The sequence below is a fragment of the Rhynchophorus ferrugineus genome, unplaced genomic scaffold (genome assembly GCF_030347505.1).
Source record: "Rhynchophorus ferrugineus isolate W39M unplaced genomic scaffold, kcgeb_rfMv2 rfM5, whole genome shotgun sequence".
Taxonomy (NCBI): Eukaryota; Metazoa; Arthropoda; class Insecta; order Coleoptera; family Curculionidae; genus Rhynchophorus; species Rhynchophorus ferrugineus.
Window position 1 is genome coordinate 4,987,377 of NW_027472584.1, and position 20,913 is coordinate 5,008,289.

The window sequence follows — 20,913 nt, forward strand, 5'->3', positions numbered from 1 at the left end:
TATAGTATATTGTGAAGTAACCTTTGAACTCTTAAATATAACTAATCATATTTTCTAGTCCAGCAGTTGGGTTAAATAGGAATATATTCGGATCAATTTTCTAAGATAACACACTATATTTCATTCATCCAAGAGAAGAAGATCCAAGATGGAAAGGTAATTTTAATATAAAATGCACTATGATTCAGCTCTTTTTTCATTAAAACATAATTTATTCTATATTATTGCTATAATAATAAATAAAAAAGGTTCTATTTTTAACAACTACCTTTTAAGTAAGAAAAGAAGACATCGTTATCCCGTAGATTAATATTGATAATTTGAGTGACATATTAAGAAAATTGTACAATATATATTATTATGAATGAAACATTATATAACCAATTATTTTATTGATATCATTTTTATTATTTTACCTGTCTGTCTGTCGATTTATATATTGAATAAATGATATTTCGTCAGGAACTCCGATGTTTAATCACGGGAACTATATCGTCCCGCTGGGACACGTTATTCGGTGGTTGGAAGAGCAAGCTGAGGCCGTGGGCCCGGGTTATGCACCTTCCGAAGTCCTGTACAACGATGACGGGAGCGTTAAAGATATCGCGACGAATGATTCAAACATAAACCGGGTGCGCGGAGCACACCATCGGCTGGCCCTTGGATAAGAACACCTACGGAGGATCCTTTCTGTATCATTTAACGACGAGGTATCCCTGATCGCTGTCGGGTTTGGATTACATCAATCTGTACCTGAGCCCGTACAAGGAATTCCAAAAGTACTGAATATCCAAAGATCGGTAATGCGGTAATGTTCGTTTCTTCGCAGGTTCAAACACCATCCGTTCATAAAGCATCACTTCGAAGACGGCAATAGGATCTCACCAGGGCACCGGCAGTTTTCACAGTATCCCCAATCTCACTTTTCCTGGAGGATGCTTAGTAGTCTTTGCCACGGGTTTTATTACCTTGCCGAAAGTTAGTTAAAAGGATTGTACCTAATGAAAAATTAGAGCATTACACAAAAATAAGTTTTTTTTATTAATGAATTGTTTAAAAGTTCATAAAATAATCACCCAAATGTCATCAAAACACAACTGGAATCTTTTAAAGTCAACTAAAAGCGTACATATAGTGTATAACACAAATTATGTTATGCAACACTTTAAACTCGCAAAATCCTGTCAAACGAAACTTAGGCATCTTCGACGGACTCGAAGATTGTTATTGTCCCGCTGGTGTGTATGAGTTTGTGCCACTCGATTCTGGAGAGGGCCATCCACCGTAAGACGTGCAACATCAAGGACCCCAGCCAGAATAACTGGGTGGTCCCAGAAGGAGGTCGCGGCCCAGCTTACAACGCAATGTAAGGACCAATGAGATTTAACATTTTCCTATATCTTTTTATTTATATTGTATTAGTTAAGAAGATACAATTTTTGTATACAAATAAACTTTATATTGTAGTTCTACCAGTATCGGTGACTAGCTTGATTCATCCCTTGTTTCTTCCTTTAGCTCTTCTCTTTCTTTGAACTGATTCTCGGCCGCTCTGTAATGTTCTGGCCAGTCTTTTGGTTGCTTATTTCCATACATCTGTAAATCAATAATAACCTGACAATGTGCTTATAAGTCAACTGAAATTGTTACCTCACACACGAACTGTAAAACCTTCATCTTTGAGATTTCAATTTCAGCTCGAATCCCCCATTGGAAAGTTTGTATTTTCGTTTTCTCATCAAACTCACAGTGAAGGTAATAATTCTTTATCAAGGTTTCTCTTATATATTCTTTGACTTTACCGAAAAATGGATGCTCAACTTCTACATCAATATCCAAGGACTTCAGGAAACTATAAAGGGATTCTGAAATAATAAATCAACAATATAAAAACAATAAAGGAATGGTATCGTAGAGCTCACTGTCTGATACTGGCGCGTTTGTCATAAATATATGGGATAAAATTAATAGAGTCAGTATCTTGTGAGCAGCATTTGGTACATTTGAACCAGTTTCATAACTAGAAACACATTCTTCCTCTTCATCGGAATAATTTACAGAAGGCAACATACTAATTAAAAAATAAATTTTTTTTTTCATTTTTACATCATCATATTCAGTAAGTGTGTAACCATATACCTAAAAATGTATGCAAAACAATATCAACAACATCCATATAACAATAATAATACCAACATTTTCCAGAACCTTAATTGCTTGTTGTATAACACTATCCACGCATTGGCCCTTTTTGTGAATTACATTTTGATTTAATTCGGATCTGGTATAAAATGAATTTTCGTCAGCTTTAAGAATAATGTACCTGACTACATCATTGATTATATTTTCTGTATTTTGATCGGGTACGTCTGGATCAGTCTGTGATTTGGTTTTTTGAGACCCGCTAACTGATCTTCGCTTCTTCGACATTTTTACGACTTGAAGAACTTTAAAATCGTGTATCAGCTATCTCCATACAGCACTATCAACACAAAAATTTAAATAACTAGCCGCTAGGGATGCAGAAAAAATATCGATATTTTTTTGTCGATATATCGAAATTTTTAGATGATATAATTTCAGAAGATTAAGTACAATTAAAAAAAACTTTCAAATCGGAACTTACTTTTAAACATTTAGTGAATTCTGGTACTTAATTTTAATGGTTTATCAAAAATACCGTTATTCCTTAAGAGTTTTAGAAAAAAATATTTTTTAGGCTAATATTTGACTATGTTTATTTTCAATTAAAAATATACATACATTTTTTTGTAAAATATCGATATATCTTATACTTATTGCAAAAAATATGGATATTTTTTCCTTCGACATATCGATATTTTTTGTGGCCAACATGCCTACTAACCACTACAAAATATGCAAAATCTAATGCACGGCTTGGCTTTTTATTTTAATTCTTAATGTCAGACGAGTATGTTCGATCCCTTTCCTATATAAATTGTAAGAGAGGAAAGGACGGATATAATTGCTTGGAGCAATTAATTTAATATTTGCTTATATTTTACAACCTTAGTATACGCGAGACGGAGATGTACGTATTCCTTCACGTACTAACTTTAAAAAAGAAAAAGAAAAACATTACTGAATACTATTAATATATCTATAATACTTACATTTTAAAGGAAGTGGAGTTACTTTTATATTTGAATGTTCTGAGATGAATTGCTATTTTTAAACAATATACTAAATAAATATAAACAATACAATACAACTTAAACTAAACATGTATTACTATGTGATATATAACATGTATTACAATAACCATGAATTAAAAATGATCGCACAATAACTACTAGAGCTTTTTAAAATAAAATTAATGCTTTATTTATTATCGGACAGAAATATTTTCTAACAAAAACCGAGGGTGTTAGATACACACCAAAAAGTCAATCAAAAGAAATATTACCTATTACTTATTTGTCATTCACAATTTTAATTTTTTACCCTATTACATTAACAATCTTGAAAAATGTCGTTCCAAAGTGTTGCTATATTAATATACAATATATTTTTATTTAGAAGCAAACTACCAAAAAAATCATAAAACTAAATATATTATATATAAATCTAGGAAAGCATAAATTCGGTATACATTTTTGTCAAGGTCGCGCCTAGGACGACAGAGTCAGAACGTTAAAAAGCAGTCGAATGAAACTAGTAGAACCGAAAATAGTAACTAAAAGTACACGACTCAAAAACAGTCGATAGTAAAAAGTAATACAATCAGTCGAACCGAAACTAGCGACTGATTAGCCATAGTTCCCAACGCTAATTATGTTCTAATAAAAAAGTGCATTTCCTTACTGCCCCAACTAAAATTGAATTAGTGTTGGTAACTATCGAATAAAAACAGTCGATTCGACCACTATTTTTTAAGTTAATCATGTTTCTCCCATAATAAAGTTAAGTGAGTAATTTAAAAATGATGTTACTAACATTTGTCTTAAAAATATCTTCAATATATGCCCGAAAATATATTTGATTTATAATAATCATTGAAGTAATTTACGTCTGCATATTAAAGTATACGCAAAATATATCATGAGCTAACACTTACTAACCATTTTCAAATTCCATTTAATAAAACCTAAGTATTGAAACATTTAAAATTTATACATTATAACAAAGGCGTCATAAGTGAGATTATTTTTAAAATTGTAGAATAACAATCAGCGCACCTAAAAGCAAATATACATATATATTCTCTTATTCTTCCCTTTTATATAATAAACATAAATATGGAATATTCAATGAAGTAAAAACTGTTCGTATATTAAAAACTTTTAGTTTAATTTCTTCTAGTAATTTGATATACGTAAAATATTATCATAACAATTAAAATATACAACACTACTGTCTCTGAAGGTGATTTGATCGGTGGTACGAAAATGTTTCAATACATCAAGAATCAAGATTTCAGTTCACCATCAACCATTCCTGCACATTAAAAATACATTATAAACAAAATCAGTTTTAGAGCATTACCTTACCCCACGGTATTTTGATTTTTTTCATATAAAAACCATAAATCTTCACATTAAAAGCACAAATCAAATTAAATGCACTGTTATTCTGTTATTATTAAAGAAACCGAATAATAACGTTAAAAAGCAGCAATAGAACTGACATAACACAAAATAAACCCAATATTTAATTCAAATAAAACCTAGAATAGAGCGGAAAAAACGTTTAGAGTGGGGAGTTGAGAATTAAAGTGATATATGCAACCAATCCTACAAGCTAAAGGAAATGGCGTGAATTTCAATAATAAAAAAATCATGCTAAATGTCAAATCAACAAAATCAAAATACATGCACATTTATATCGTTTATCCTGATAAAACCTACCATTAACTTGACCCCTTATTACTTGACTCATTATATCCTGACCCCGACCCTTCTACAAAACCCTGGATCATTTATCCATAATTTTTGATTCATTATAATGAAGTATTTGGTAGATAAATCATATGAGAAATAAGGGAATTTTTTAAATTTGCTCATACATTCTGCAACCATACATATCACAAATTAATAGTTATAAAAAAGTTTATTTATTTTATAAAATATTTTTTCATGATAAACGATTTAATAGCTGGCTTAGTTGCCGCAGTAGTAAAGGCGACAGGATGGTCCCCCTGTTGCGATAGTCGCGAGTTCGAATTCTGCTGGGGCATGTAAGTAAATTTGTGATGTTTGTGAATGCCCTTAGGTAAGAGTACAAAATCCGACAAGGAAAATGATCCCAGTCACGCCAGTAACCAGGCTGGGTAAGACGGGATGTCTTCTGGGATAATTTCTAAGTTGGCCACTCGCCAGTCAGTAGGCTTAATAATAAACTAACTTTAAAAAAGACAAGAAAAAAAATTACTGTATAGTATTATAATAATTACATGCAATAACATGCAATTTATAATTTAATTTTAAACGAAGTAGTATTACTTTTATATTTGAATGTTCTGTGGATCTGTAAAAAAGAATGGAATTTTTCTATGAAATGGAATAATACCCCACAAATATTTTATTGTATTTTAATATGTTAATTGATATTTTTAAATATGTCCGCGGCCAGAAAACATATCGATAGAAAATAATTTTAAAAAATCAATATATGGGAGGAAAAAAAATACCGAAATCTTTAGTGCAATAACTACGGTATTAAAAAAAATAAACCAATATAAACCAAATCAATAGATTAGCCAAAATTATCTATATTTTTACTAATAATATCGATAGTTTTTATCAAGAATATCGAAATTTTTTTTACCCCCTACAGCTCTATATTATTATGTTAAGGTTAGTTCTAGTGTGTTTCCCCGGTTATATATGTTTTCTCTTTATATTATTTGAGTATGATTTGCTTTAATTGTATACTACTATTATTTTCCTTGTTAAGCTTAAGTTATGGATTGTTATTAAATGATATAAAAATATTTTTGGCGACAGGGACTCTATTGTTGGTAAATAGCAATGTTTATAGTTAATTCACTGGTATAAAAGGATCTATATCTGGGACGCTTTTAACTTTGAAGAATAATAGATACCTCATCGTGGTATCTTTATTCGGAAACGTGGAAAAATAATCCCTCTGTGCCAGAAACAAACCGAGTTTTAGGTTTGACTAGTGAACCAGCAGAAGACAAATCCTCATTAAGTTCTAGTCACGAATTGCTGAATGTAATGATATTACATTTTCATATGAATTAATTAACGAAGAGGTATATTAATGTGAAATTATTAGATGCAATTATATATCAAAAATTTCATTGACCTCACAATACAGTTTTTACCATTGCTTTCTATTTAGGAAATGAAAATTAAGCAGTGGATGGTAAAAGCTTGAAGAATGCTCAAAGGAAAGCTGCACAGAGGGCTCTGAAAAATACAGAATATCAACATCATTCTTTGAAGATCAAAAAGAGTGAAAAGAACCTGTAGCTTTACTAAACAATTTAGCATTAAAGGTAGGGATGTCTGTACAATACTCTATAATTAATGATATTTTGGTATTCAATATTTATTCAATTCATATTCATATTCATATTCATAAGGTGCCTTTTAGGAACAAATAGAAGGCAAGACTGCATCACCAGACATTTCAGAGAAAAAATCTTATTTGCATAAACTGAATGACACGGTTCATTTTAATGATACTCTTCATGTTAGAAGAAATGATTCTGACACGAAGGGACCTTTCAAAGTCCATTTTAACGTCAACGACGTCAAATTTTATGGAGAGGCGCAAACGATAAAAAATGCTCGTAATGAAGCTGCATTGCAAGCTCTAAATTATATTAACAAAACAAGGAGGAGTTCTCATTTGAAGCAATGAGTAGACAATTTATTATAGAAAATGATGATTAGATAACTTACCTTTATTTCAGGTAATTGCAAAGAACAAAATCAAATGATAAAATTACCCATTTTTATTGTGTATGAAGCTGCTCAAAAACGTAATTTGGAGGTTAACTTGGAGATAGTCTGGGCCAGCCCATAAGAAATCATTTACAACAAAATGCACGGTTGATGATTTAGAAGTCGCTGGATCAGGAAGATCGAAAAAGGATCGCTTCTGAAAATGTTACCTGGTTTAGTGAATATTCCTGAGATTGAAGGGTAAACACACAAACAGCAAGAAAACTCTAAAACTCCTCTCCAGCAACCAACGAAGTCCAAAAATAAAAATAGGAAAACAAAATTGTAGACTATTTTCGATATGATTGATAGAATGTTTGACAATGTGGTAGATTTTGACAACGGTCTTATTGGTAAAGTACAAGGCATGTCAGAGGTAATTTAAATTAGTTTTTATGATATCAAGTGTATTTTTATAGTCTATTTTCAGGATGATGCCAATTCCAACAAATCTTAAAATTAGGTCACCTTTTAAACTTAGAAGTACAATATACTGAGTTCCTTGAGAATGAACAACACTACGCAGTCTTATGATTGGGAACAATATAAGCTTTTGTAAGAAATTATTGATACAGAGTTTTTTAAAGCCTTTTTCCTTACATTATTATTTAGATGTGCTTGAGTGAAGGCGTAAATATCAAAAATTCTCGTGACCTAGTAGCTAAATATGGATTGAATGTGCTCTTTTAACTAGGATTACTAGATAAATTTTTCGAAAATTCCACAGATGTCAGGTAATTTTATTTGGTTTAAATTCGCTCGGCAACCCAAAAAACAAATTTCTACAATCTTGTCAAATGTCTGTTTCTAAACAATCGGTCTTGCCGTATCATTTTTATTTTCCCACAATCTTATTACAGATGAAAATACACTTATTTAATATTGTAGTAATATTTTGGACATAGAATTATTCCAAGATTGATATATAGGAGACAATCAACATAGAAGATGAGAAAAAGGATTCTGAACTGTGACTTTATGTGTTATTTAGTATTATATTTATGTTATAAGACCGATTTTCACAAAATTACATTTATAGATATAAGTTACTTTGTTGGCAAAGGTTAATAAATAAAAATTGCTCTGAGCTCAGTTTATTTTGATATATTTTGTTTGAACCTCTGAGTTGGACTTTGATTTTTTGAGTAAGGTATTTCTGTTACCTTTAATTATACAATTCCCTGTTAAAATAAAAGAAAATGAGTTTGCATTTAGGGAATTCGTTGAAAATATCTAAAATTTCATTTTAATTCGGAATATTTAATTAATTTGTCGAAAATAAATTTTATAAGATATTTTAAATTTTATAGCTTAAAATGATTATATGTAATGATACAATTATTGTCTGGAGCTTTATTTTATTTATAGTATATTGTGAAGTAACCTTTGAACTCTTAAATATAACTAATCATATTTTCTAGTCCAGCAGTTGGGTTAAATAGGAATATATTCGGATCAATTTTCTAAGATAACACACTATATTTCATTCATCCAAGAGAAGAAGATCCAAGATGGAAAGGTAATTTTAATATAAAATGCACTATGATTCAGCTCTTTTTTCATTAAAACATAATTTATTCTATATTATTGCTATAATAATAAATAAAAAAGGTTCTATTTTTAACAACTACCTTTTAAGTAAGAAAAGAAGACATCGTTATCCCGTAGATTAATATTGATAATTTGAGTGACATATTAAGAAAATTGTACAATATATATTATTATGAATGAAACATTATATAACCAATTATTTTATTGATATCATTTTTATTATTTTACCTGTCTGTCTGTCGATTTATATATTGAATAAATGATATTTCGTCAGGAACTCCGATGTTTAATCACGGGAACTATATCGTCCCGCTGGGACACGTTATTCGGTGGTTGGAAGAGCAAGCTGAGGCCGTGGGCCCGGGTTATGCACCTTCCGAAGTCCTGTACAACGATGACGGGAGCGTTAAAGATATCGCGACGAATGATTCAAACATAAACCGGGTGCGCGGAGCACACCATCGGCTGGCCCTTGGATAAGAACACCTACGGAGGATCCTTTCTGTATCATTTAACGACGAGGTATCCCTGATCGCTGTCGGGTTTGGATTACATCAATCTGTACCTGAGCCCGTACAAGGAATTCCAAAAGTACTGAATATCCAAAGATCGGTAATGCGGTAATGTTCGTTTCTTCGCAGGTTCAAACACCATCCGTTCATAAAGCATCACTTCGAAGACGGCAATAGGATCTCACCAGGGCACCGGCAGTTTTCACAGTATCCCCAATCTCACTTTTCCTGGAGGATGCTTAGTAGTCTTTGCCACGGGTTTTATTACCTTGCCGAAAGTTAGTTAAAAGGATTGTACCTAATGAAAAATTAGAGCATTACACAAAAATAAGTTTTTTTTATTAATGAATTGTTTAAAAGTTCATAAAATAATCACCCAAATGTCATCAAAACACAACTGGAATCTTTTAAAGTCAACTAAAAGCGTACATATAGTGTATAACACAAATTATGTTATGCAACACTTTAAACTCGCAAAATCCTGTCAAACGAAACTTAGGCATCTTCGACGGACTCGAAGATTGTTATTGTCCCGCTGGTGTGTATGAGTTTGTGCCACTCGATTCTGGAGAGGGCCATCCACCGTAAGACGTGCAACATCAAGGACCCCAGCCAGAATAACTGGGTGGTCCCAGAAGGAGGTCGCGGCCCAGCTTACAACGCAATGTAAGGACCAATGAGATTTAACATTTTCCTATATCTTTTTATTTATATTGTATTAGTTAAGAAGATACAATTTTTGTATACAAATAAACTTTATATTGTAGTTCTACCAGTATCGGTGACTAGCTTGATTCATCCCTTGTTTCTTCCTTTAGCTCTTCTCTTTCTTTGAACTGATTCTCGGCCGCTCTGTAATGTTCTGGCCAGTCTTTTGGTTGCTTATTTCCATACATCTGTAAATCAATAATAACCTGACAATGTGCTTATAAGTCAACTGAAATTGTTACCTCACACACGAACTGTAAAACCTTCATCTTTGAGATTTCAATTTCAGCTCGAATCCCCCATTGGAAAGTTTGTATTTTCGTTTTCTCATCAAACTCACAGTGAAGGTAATAATTCTTTATCAAGGTTTCTCTTATATATTCTTTGACTTTACCGAAAAATGGATGCTCAACTTCTACATCAATATCCAAGGACTTCAGGAAACTATAAAGGGATTCTGAAATAATAAATCAACAATATAAAAACAATAAAGGAATGGTATCGTAGAGCTCACTGTCTGATACTGGCGCGTTTGTCATAAATATATGGGATAAAATTAATAGAGTCAGTATCTTGTGAGCAGCATTTGGTACATTTGAACCAGTTTCATAACTAGAAACACATTCTTCCTCTTCATCGGAATAATTTACAGAAGGCAACATACTAATTAAAAAATAAATTTTTTTTTTCATTTTTACATCATCATATTCAGTAAGTGTGTAACCATATACCTAAAAATGTATGCAAAACAATATCAACAACATCCATATAACAATAATAATACCAACATTTTCCAGAACCTTAATTGCTTGTTGTATAACACTATCCACGCATTGGCCCTTTTTGTGAATTACATTTTGATTTAATTCGGATCTGGTATAAAATGAATTTTCGTCAGCTTTAAGAATAATGTACCTGACTACATCATTGATTATATTTTCTGTATTTTGATCCGGTACGTCTGGATCAGTCTGTGATTTGGTTTTTTGAGACCCGCTAACTGATCTTCGCTTCTTCGACATTTTTACGACTTGAAGAACTTTAAAATCGTGTATCAGCTATCTCCATACAGCACTATCAACACAAAAATTTAAATAACTAGCCGCTAGGGATGCAGAAAAAATATCGATATTTTTTTGTCGATATATCGAAATTTTTTAGATGATATAATTTCAGAAGATTAAGTACAATTAAAAAAAACTTTCAAATCGGAACTTACTTTTAAACATTTAGTGAATTCTGGTACTTAATTTTAATGGTTTATCAAAAATACCGTTATTCCTTAAGAGTTTTAGAAAAAAATATTTTTTAGGCTAATATTTGACTATGTTTATTTTCAATTAAAAATATACATACATTTTTTTGTAAAATATCGATATATCTTATACTTATTGCAAAAAATATGGATATTTTTTCCTTCGACATATCGATATTTTTTGTGGCCAACATGCCTACTAACCACTACAAAATATGCAAAATCTAATGCACGGCTTGGCTTTTTATTTTAATTCTTAATGTCAGACGAGTATGTTCGATCCCTTTCCTATATAAATTGTAAGAGAGGAAAGGACGGATATAATTGCTTGGAGCAATTAATTTAATATTTGCTTATATTTTACAACCTTAGTATACGCGAGACGGAGATGTACGTATTCCTTCACGTACTAACTTTAAAAAAGAAAAAGAAAAACATTACTGAATACTATTAATATATCTATAATACTTACATTTTAAAGGAAGTGGAGTTACTTTTATATTTGAATGTTCTGAGATGAATTGCTATTTTTAAACAATATACTAAATAAATATAAACAATACAATACAACTTAAACTAAACATGTATTACTATGTGATATATAACATGTATTACAATAACCATGAATTAAAAATGATCGCACAATAACTACTAGAGCTTTTTAAAATAAAATTAATGCTTTATTTATTATCGGACAGAAATATTTTCTAACAAAAACCGAGGGTGTTAGATACACACCAAAAAGTCAATCAAAAGAAATATTACCTATTACTTATTTGTCATTCACAATTTTAATTTTTTACCCTATTACATTAACAATCTTGAAAAATGTCGTTCCAAAGTGTTGCTATATTAATATACAATATATTTTTATTTAGAAGCAAACTACCAAAAAAATCATAAAACTAAATATATTATATATAAATCTAGGAAAGCATAAATTCGGTATACATTTTTGTCAAGGTCGCGCCTAGGACGACAGAGTCAGAACGTTAAAAAGCAGTCGAATGAAACTAGTAGAACCGAAAATAGTAACTAAAAGTACACGACTCAAAAACAGTCGATAGTAAAAAGTAATACAATCAGTCGAACCGAAACTAGCGACTGATTAGCCATAGTTCCCAACGCTAATTATGTTCTAATAAAAAAGTGCATTTCCTTACTGCCCCAACTAAAATTGAATTAGTGTTGGTAACTATCGAATAAAAACAGTCGATTCGACCACTATTTTTTAAGTTAATCATGTTTCTCCCATAATAAAGTTAAGTGAGTAATTTAAAAATGATGTTACTAACATTTGTCTTAAAAATATCTTCAATATATGCCCGAAAATATATTTGATTTATAATAATCATTGAAGTAATTTACGTCTGCATATTAAAGTATACGCAAAATATATCATGAGCTAACACTTACTAACCATTTTCAAATTCCATTTAATAAAACCTAAGTATTGAAACATTTAAAATTTATACATTATAACAAAGGCGTCATAAGTGAGATTATTTTTAAAATTGTAGAATAACAATCAGCGCACCTAAAAGCAAATATACATATATATTCTCTTATTCTTCCCTTTTATATAATAAACATAAATATGGAATATTCAATGAAGTAAAAACTGTTCGTATATTAAAAACTTTTAGTTTAATTTCTTCTAGTAATTTGATATACGTAAAATATTATCATAACAATTAAAATATACAACACTACTGTCTCTGAAGGTGATTTGATCGGTGGTACGAAAATGTTTCAATACATCAAGAATCAAGATTTCAGTTCACCATCAACCATTCCTGCACATTAAAAATACATTATAAACAAAATCAGTTTTAGAGCATTACCTTACCCCACGGTATTTTGATTTTTTTCATATAAAAACCATAAATCTTCACATTAAAAGCACAAATCAAATTAAATGCACTGTTATTCTGTTATTATTAAAGAAACCGAATAATAACGTTAAAAAGCAGCAATAGAACTGACATAACACAAAATAAACCCAATATTTAATTCAAATAAAACCTAGAATAGAGCGGAAAAAACGTTTAGAGTGGGGAGTTGAGAATTAAAGTGATATATGCAACCAATCCTACAAGCTAAAGGAAATGGCGTGAATTTCAATAATAAAAAAATCATGCTAAATGTCAAATCAACAAAATCAAAATACATGCACATTTATATCGTTTATCCTGATAAAACCTACCATTAACTTGACCCCTTATTACTTGACTCATTATATCCTGACCCCGACCCTTCTACAAAACCCTGGATCATTTATCCATAATTTTTGATTCATTATAATGAAGTATTTGGTAGATAAATCATATGAGAAATAAGGGAATTTTTTAAATTTGCTCATACATTCTGCAACCATACATATCACAAATTAATAGTTATAAAAAAGTTTATTTATTTTATAAAATATTTTTTCATGATAAACGATTTAATAGCTGGCTTAGTTGCCGCAGTAGTAAAGGCGACAGGATGGTCCCCCTGTTGCGATAGTCGCGAGTTCGAATTCTGCTGGGGCATGTAAGTAAATTTGTGATGTTTGTGAATGCCCTTAGGTAAGAGTACAAAATCCGACAAGGAAAATGGTCCCAGTCACGCCAGTAACCAGGCTGGGTAAGACGGGATGTCTTCTGGGATAATTTCTAAGTTGGCCACTCGCCAGTCAGTAGGCTTAATAATAAACTAACTTTAAAAAAGACAAGAAAAAAAATTACTGTATAGTATTATAATAATTACATGCAATAACATGCAATTTATAATTTAATTTTAAACGAAGTAGTATTACTTTTATATTTGAATGTTCTGTGGATCTGTAAAAAAGAATGGAATTTTTCTATGAAATGGAATAATACCCCACAAATATTTTATTGTATTTTAATATGTTAATTGATATTTTTAAATATGTCCGCGGCCAGAAAACATATCGATAGAAAATAATTTTAAAAAATCAATATATGGGAGGAAAAAAAATACCGAAATCTTTAGTGCAATAACTACGGTATTAAAAAAAATAAACCAATATAAACCAAATCAATAGATTAGCCAAAATTATCTATATTTTTACTAATAATATCGATAGTTTTTATCAAGAATATCGAAATTTTTTTTACCCCCTACAGCTCTATATTATTATGTTAAGGTTAGTTCTAGTGTGTTTCCCCGGTTATATATGTTTTCTCTTTATATTATTTGAGTATGATTTGCTTTAATTGTATACTACTATTATTTTCCTTGTTAAGCTTAAGTTATGGATTGTTATTAAATGATATAAAAATATTTTTGGCGACAGGGACTCTATTGTTGGTAAATAGCAATGTTTATAGTTAATTCACTGGTATAAAAGGATCTATATCTGGGACGCTTTTAACTTTGAAGAATAATAGATACCTCATCGTGGTATCTTTATTCGGAAACGTGGAAAAATAATCCCTCTGTGCCAGAAACAAACCGAGTTTTAGGTTTGACTAGTGAACCAGCAGAAGACAAATCCTCATTAAGTTCTAGTCACGAATTGCTGAATGTAATGATATTACATTTTCATATGAATTAATTAACGAAGAGGTATATTAATGTGAAATTATTAGATGCAATTATATATCAAAAATTTCATTGACCTCACAATACAGGTTTTACCATCGCTTTCTATTTAGGAAATGAAAATTAAGCAGTGGATGGTAAAAGCTTGAAGAATGCTCAAAGGAAAGCTGCACAGAGGGCTCTGAAAAATACAGAATATCAACATCATTCTTTGAAGATCAAAAAGAGTGAAAAGAACCTGAAGAAACACCTGTAGCTTTACTAAACAATTTAGCATTAAAGGTAGGGATGTCTGTACAATACTCTATAATTAATGATATTTTGGTATTCAATATTTATTCAATTCATATTCATATTCATAAGGTGCCTTTTAGGAACAAATAGAAGGCAAGACTGCATCACCAGACATTTCAGAGAAAAAATCTTATTTGCATAAACTGAATGACACGGTTCATTTTAATGATACTCTTCATGTTAGAAGAAATGATTCTGACACGATGGGACCTTTCAAAGTCCATTTTAACGTCAACGACGTCAAATTTTATGGAGAGGCGCAAACGATAAAAAATGCTCGTAATGAAGCTGCATTGCAAGCTCTAAATTATATTAACAAAACAAGGAGGAGTTCTCATTTGAAGCAATGGGTAGACAATTTATTATAGAAAATGATGATTAGATAACTTACCTTTATTTCAGGTAATTGCAAAGAACAAAATCAAATGATAAAATTACCCATTTTTATTGTGTATGAAGCTGCTCAAAAACGTAATTTGGAGGTTAACTTGGAGATAGTCTGGGCCAGCCCATAAGAAATCATTTACAACAAAATGCACGGTTGATGATTTAGAAGTCGCTGGATCAGGAAGATCGAAAAAGGATCGCTTCTGAAAATGTTACCTGGTTTAGTGAATATTCCTGAGATTGAAGGGTAAACACACAAACAGCAAGAAAACTCTAAAACTCCTCTCCAGCAACCAACAAAGTCCAAAAATAAAAATAGGAAAACAAAATTGTAGACTATTTTCGATATGATTGATAGAATGTTTGACAATGTGGTAGATTTTGACAACGGTCTTATTGGTAAAGTACAAGGCATGTCAGAGGTAATTTAAATTAGTTTTTATGATATCAAGTGTATTTTTATAGTCTATTTTCAGGATGATGCCAATTCCAACAAATCTTAAAATTAGGTCACCTTTTAAACTTAGAAGTACAATATACTGAGTTCCTTGAGAATGAACAACACTACGCAGTCTTATGATTGGGAACAATATAAGCTTTTGTAAGAAATTATTGATACAGAGTTTTTTAAAGCCTTTTTCCTTACATTATTATTTAGATGTGCTTGAGTGAAGGCGTAAATATCAAAAATTCTCGTGACCTAGTAGCTAAATATGGATTGAATGTGCTCTTTTAACTAGGATTACTAGATAAATTTTTCGAAAATTCCACAGATGTCAGGTAATTTTATTTGGTTTAAATTCGCTCGGCAATCCAAAAAACAAATTTCTACAATCTTGTCAAATGTCTGTTTCTAAACAATCGGTCTTGCCGTATCATTTTTATTTTCCCACAATCTTATTACAGATGAAAATACACTTATTTAATATTGTAGTAATATTTTGGACATAGAATTATTCCAAGATTGATATATAGGAGACAATCAACATAGAAGATGAGAAAAAGGATTCTGAACTGTGACTTTATGTGTTATTTAGTATTATATTTATGTTATAAGACCGATTTTCATAAAATTACATTTATAGATATAAGTTACTTTGTTGGCAAAGGTTAATAAATAAAAATTGCACTGAGCTCAGTTTATTTTGATATATTTTGTTTGAACCTCTGAGTTGGACTTTGATTTTTTGAGTAAGGTATTTCTGTTACCTTTAATTATACAATTCCCTGTTAAAATAAAAGAAAATGAGTTTGCATTTAGGGAATTCGTTGAAAATATCTAAAATTTCATTTTAATTCGGAATATTTAATTAATTTGTCGAAAACAAATTTTATAAGATATTTTAAATTTTATAGCTTAAAATGATTATATGTAATGATACAATTATTGTCTGGAGCTTTATTTTATTTATAGTATATTGTGAAGTAACCTTTGAACTCTTAAATATAACTAATCATATTTTCTAGTCCAGCAGTTGGGTTAAATAGGAATATATTCGGATCAATTTTCTAAGATAACACACTATATTTCATTCATCCAAGAGAAGAAGATCCAAGATGGAAAGGTAATTTTAATATAAAATACACTATGATTCAGCTGTTTTTTCATTAAAACATAATTTATTCTATATTATTGCTATAATAATAAATAAAAAAGGTTCTATTTTTAACAACTACCATTTAAGTAAGAAAAGAAGACATCGTTATCCCGTAGGTTAATATTGGTAATTTGAGTGACATATTAAGAAAATTGTACAATATATATTATTATGAATTAAACATTATATAACCAATTATTTTATTGATATCATTTTTATTATTTTACCTGTCTGTCTATAAGTCTGATTATAAATATGCATAGAATTTGTCCGTATTAAAACAAAAAAATTGTTTCAAAGAGACTTGGCTTTGGCTTTATTCCTGTTACAGTCTGTTAATTCTTCTTCAATAGTCTGAAAAAATATATGCCCAGCTTAAAACACTATTTTTTCTACCACTTTAAGTATCTACACTATTTAAATTTATAATATATATTCTTCACAATTTCTGTCTGACATGTCATGCTAAAATTATTACTTACCTTGAAAGGATTAATTTTTCTTAAATTACACATTCTAGATGTAAACTGATATTCTGATAGTCGGCGATGGTCCAACTGGAATAAGCGCGACTATACGAGCCAAACAACTGTTGGACGCGGAAGGGAAGAAAATCAGGGTCGGTGGAATCGAAGTCATAGCACACTTGATCGGTGGTCTATACGGAACATAGATTTTTAGGTAATCATCGTCGAGAAGGCCCTATAAATGGGACTGGAAAGAGAAGGGCGCGCCTCTGAACACTCCCCTAACGGAGGATAAGTTCGGTCTATTACCTAGCACCGGTAGGATTCCGGTACCAGCCCTGCCAGGTTGGATTCTTTATCTTAAATCGATTTATATATTGAATAAATGATATTTCGTCAGGAACTCCGATGTTTAATCACGGGAACTATATCGTCCCGCTGGGACACGTTATTCGGTGGTTGGGAGAGCAAGCTGAGGCCGTGGGCCCGGGTTATGCACCTTCCGAAGTCCTGTACAACGATGACGGGAGCGTTAAAGATATCGCGACGAATGATTCAAACATAAACCGGGTGCGCGGAGCACACCATCGGCTGGCCCTTGGATAAGAACACCTACGGAGGATCCTTTCTGTATCATTTAACGACGAGGTATCCCTGATCGCCGTCGGGTTTGGATTACATCAATCTGTACCTGAGCCCGTACAAGGAATTCCAAAAGTACTGAATATCCAAAGATCGGTAATGCGGTAATGTTCGTTTCTTCGCAGGTTCAAACACCATCCGTTCATAAAGCATCACTTCGAAGACGGCAATAGGATCTCACCAGGGCACCGGCAGTTTTCACAGTATCCCCAATCTCACTTTTCCTGGAGGATGCTTAGTAGTCTTTGCCACGGGTTTTATTACCTTGCCGAAAGTTAGTTAAAAGGATTGTACCTAATGAAAAATTAGAGCATTACACAAAAATAAGTTTTTTTTATTAATGAATTGTTTAAAAGTTCATAAAATAATCACCCAAATGTCATCAAAACACAACTGGAATCTTTTAAAGTCAACTAAAAGCGTACATATAGTGTATAACACAAATTATGTTAGGCAACACTTTAAACTCGCAAAATCCTGTCAAACGAAACTTAGGCGTCTTCGACGGACTCGAAGATTGTTATTGTCCCGCTGGTGTGTATAAGTTTGTGTCACTCGATTCTGGAGAGGGCCATCCACCGTAAGACGTGCAACATCAAGGACCCCAGCCAGAATAACTGGGTGGTCCCAGAAGGAGGTCGCGGCCCAGCTTACAACGCAATGTAAGGACCAATGAGATTTAACATTTTCCTATATCTTTTTATTTATATTGTATTAGTTAAGAAGATACAATTTTTGTATACAAATAAACTTTATATTGTAGTTCTACCAGTATCGGTGACTAGCTTGATTCATCCCTTGTTTCTTCCTTTAGCTCTTCTCTTTCTTTGAACTGATTCTCGGCCGCTCTGTAATGTTCTGGCCAGTCTTTTGGTTGCTTATTTCCATACATCTGTAAATCAATAATAACCTGACAATGTGCTTATAAGTCAACTGAAATAGTTACCTCACACACGAACTGTAAAACCTTCATCTTTGAGATTTCAATTTCAGCTCGAATCCCCCATTGGAAAGTTTGTATTTTCGTTTTCTCATCAAACTCACAGTGAAGGTAATAATTCTTTATCAAGGTTTCTCTTATATATTCTTTGACTTTACCGAAAAATGGATGCTCAACTTCTACATCAATATCCAAGGACTTCAGGAAACTATAAAGGGATTCTGAAATAATAAATCAACAATATAAAAACAATAAAGGAATGGTATCGTAGAGCTCACTGTCTGATACTGGCGCGTTTGTCATAAATATATGGGATAAAATTAATAGAGTCAGTATCTTGTGAGCAGCATTTGGTACATTTGAACCAGTTTCATAACTAGAAACACATTCTTCCTCTTCATCGGAATAATTTACAGAAGGCAACATACTAATTAAAAAATAAATTTTTTTTTTCATTTTTACATCATCATATTCAGTAAGTGTGTAACCATATACCTAAAAATGTATGCAAAACAATATCAACAACATCCATATAACAATAATAATACCAACATTTTCCAGAACCTTAATTGCTTGTTGTATAACACTATCCACGCATTGGCCCTTTTTGTGAATTACATTTTGATTTAATTCGGATCTGGTATAAAATGAATTTTCGTCAGCTTTAAGAATAATGTACCTGACTACATCATTGATTATATTTTCTGTATTTTGATCCGGTACGTCTGGATCAGTCTGTGATTTGGTTTTTTGAGACCCGCTAACTGATCTTCGCTTCTTCGACATTTTTACGACTTGAAGAACTTTAAAATCGTGTATCAGCTATCTCCATACAGCACTATCAACACAAAAATTTAAATAACTAGCCGCTAGGGATGCAGAGAAAATATCGATATTTTTTTGTCGATATATCGATATTTTTTAGATGATATAATTTCAGAAGATTAAGTACAATTAAAAAAAACTTTCAAATCGGAACTTATTTTTAAACGTTTAGTGAATTCTGGTACTTAATTTTAATGGTTTATCAAAAATACCGTTATTCCTTAAGAGTTTTAGAAAAAAATATTTTTTAGGCTAATATTTGACTATGTTTATTTTCAATTAAAAATATACATACATTTTTTTGTAAAATATCGATATATCTTATACTTATTGCAAAAAATATGGATATTTTTTCCTTCGACATATCGATATTTTTTGTGGCCAACATGCCTACTAACCACTACAAAATATGCAAAATCTAATGCACGGCTTAGCTTTTTATTTTAATTCTTAATGTCAGACGAGTATGTTCGATCCCTTTCCTATATAAATTGTAAGAGAGGAAAGGACGGATATAATTGCTTGGAGCAATTAATTTAATATTTGCTTATATTTTACAACCTTAGTATACGCGAGACGGAGATGTACGTATTCCTTCACGTACTAACTTTAAAAAAGAAAAAGAAAAACATTACTGAATACTATTAATATATCTATAATACTTAATTACATTTTAAAGGAAGTGGAGTTACTTTTATATTTGAATGTTCTGAGATGAATTGCTATTTTTAAACAATATACTAAATAAATATAAACAATACAATACAACTTAAACTAAACATGTATTACTATGTGATATATAACATGTATTACAATAACCATGAATTAAAAATGATCGCACAATAACTACTAGAGCTTTTTAAAATAAAATTAATGCTTTATTTATTATCGGACAGAAATATTTTCTAACAAAAACCGAGGGTGTTAGATACACACCAAAAAGTCAATCAAAAGAAATATTACCTATTACTTATTTGTCATTCACAATTTTAATTTTTTACCCTATTACATTAACAATCTTGAAAAATATCGTTCCAAAGTGTTGCTATATTAATATACAATATATTTTTATTTAGAAGCAAACTACCAAAAAAATCATAAAACTAAATATATTATATATAAATCTAGGAAACCATAAATTCGGTATACATTTTTGTCAAGGTCGCGCCTAGGACGACAGAGTAAGAACGTTAAAAAGCAGTCGAATGAAACTAGTAGAACCGAAAATAGTAACTAAAAGTACACGA

The 20,913-nt window shown here is 31.0% G+C and overlaps 3 protein-coding genes across 3 annotated transcripts; all 3 read right to left on the bottom strand.

Annotated features, from left to right (window-relative positions):
* Positions 1–1,462: 1,462 nt before the first annotated feature.
* Positions 1,463–2,453, bottom strand: LOC143197567 (non-structural maintenance of chromosomes element 3 homolog). Its single transcript, XM_076406105.1, has 4 exons — positions 2,197–2,453; positions 1,923–2,139; positions 1,651–1,865; positions 1,463–1,596 (listed from the first exon to the last, which is right to left on the bottom strand). The coding sequence occupies exons 1-4, from the start codon at positions 2,428–2,430 to the stop codon at positions 1,486–1,488; spliced, it is 777 nt and encodes a 258-aa protein (XP_076262220.1). The 5' UTR covers positions 2,431–2,453; the 3' UTR covers positions 1,463–1,485.
* Positions 2,454–9,709: 7,256 nt separating this feature from the next.
* Positions 9,710–10,753, bottom strand: LOC143197568 (non-structural maintenance of chromosomes element 3 homolog). The gene is made up of 4 exons (XM_076406106.1): positions 10,495–10,753; positions 10,221–10,437; positions 9,949–10,163; positions 9,710–9,894 (listed from the first exon to the last, which is right to left on the bottom strand). Exons 1-4 carry the CDS (start codon positions 10,726–10,728, stop codon positions 9,784–9,786), a joined length of 777 nt encoding a protein of 258 aa, XP_076262221.1. The 5' UTR covers positions 10,729–10,753; the 3' UTR covers positions 9,710–9,783.
* A 7,855-nt stretch (positions 10,754–18,608) lies between these two features.
* On the bottom strand, positions 18,609–19,652 carry LOC143197569 (non-structural maintenance of chromosomes element 3 homolog). The gene is made up of 4 exons (XM_076406108.1): positions 19,394–19,652; positions 19,120–19,336; positions 18,848–19,062; positions 18,609–18,793 (listed from the first exon to the last, which is right to left on the bottom strand). The coding sequence occupies exons 1-4, from the start codon at positions 19,625–19,627 to the stop codon at positions 18,683–18,685; spliced, it is 777 nt and encodes a 258-aa protein (XP_076262223.1). The 5' UTR covers positions 19,628–19,652; the 3' UTR covers positions 18,609–18,682.
* Between the last annotated feature and the right edge of the window lie 1,261 nt (positions 19,653–20,913).

Bases quoted from the DNA above. Each gene is read 5' to 3' on its own strand.
- LOC143197569 (XM_076406108.1), bottom strand. From the start codon at position 19,627: ATGTCGAAGAAGCGAAGATCAGTTAGCGGGTCTCAAAAAACCAAATCA. The intron at 19,337-19,393 runs GTTGGTATTATT...ATACATTTTTAG, and splicing joins CAATTAAGGTTCTGGAAAAT to GTATATGGTTACACACTTAC. The intron at 19,063-19,119 runs GTGAGCTCTACG...TTATTATTTCAG, and splicing joins AAACGCGCCAGTATCAGACA to AATCCCTTTATAGTTTCCTG.
- LOC143197568 (XM_076406106.1), bottom strand. From the start codon at position 10,728: ATGTCGAAGAAGCGAAGATCAGTTAGCGGGTCTCAAAAAACCAAATCA. The intron at 10,164-10,220 runs GTGAGCTCTACG...TTATTATTTCAG, and splicing joins AAACGCGCCAGTATCAGACA to AATCCCTTTATAGTTTCCTG. The intron at 9,895-9,948 runs GTAACAATTTCA...ATTGATTTACAG, and splicing joins TTTTACAGTTCGTGTGTGAG to ATGTATGGAAATAAGCAACC.
- LOC143197567 (XM_076406105.1), bottom strand. From the start codon at position 2,430: ATGTCGAAGAAGCGAAGATCAGTTAGCGGGTCTCAAAAAACCAAATCA. The intron at 1,866-1,922 runs GTGAGCTCTACG...TTATTATTTCAG, and splicing joins AAACGCGCCAGTATCAGACA to AATCCCTTTATAGTTTCCTG. The intron at 1,597-1,650 runs GTAACAATTTCA...ATTGATTTACAG, and splicing joins TTTTACAGTTCGTGTGTGAG to ATGTATGGAAATAAGCAACC.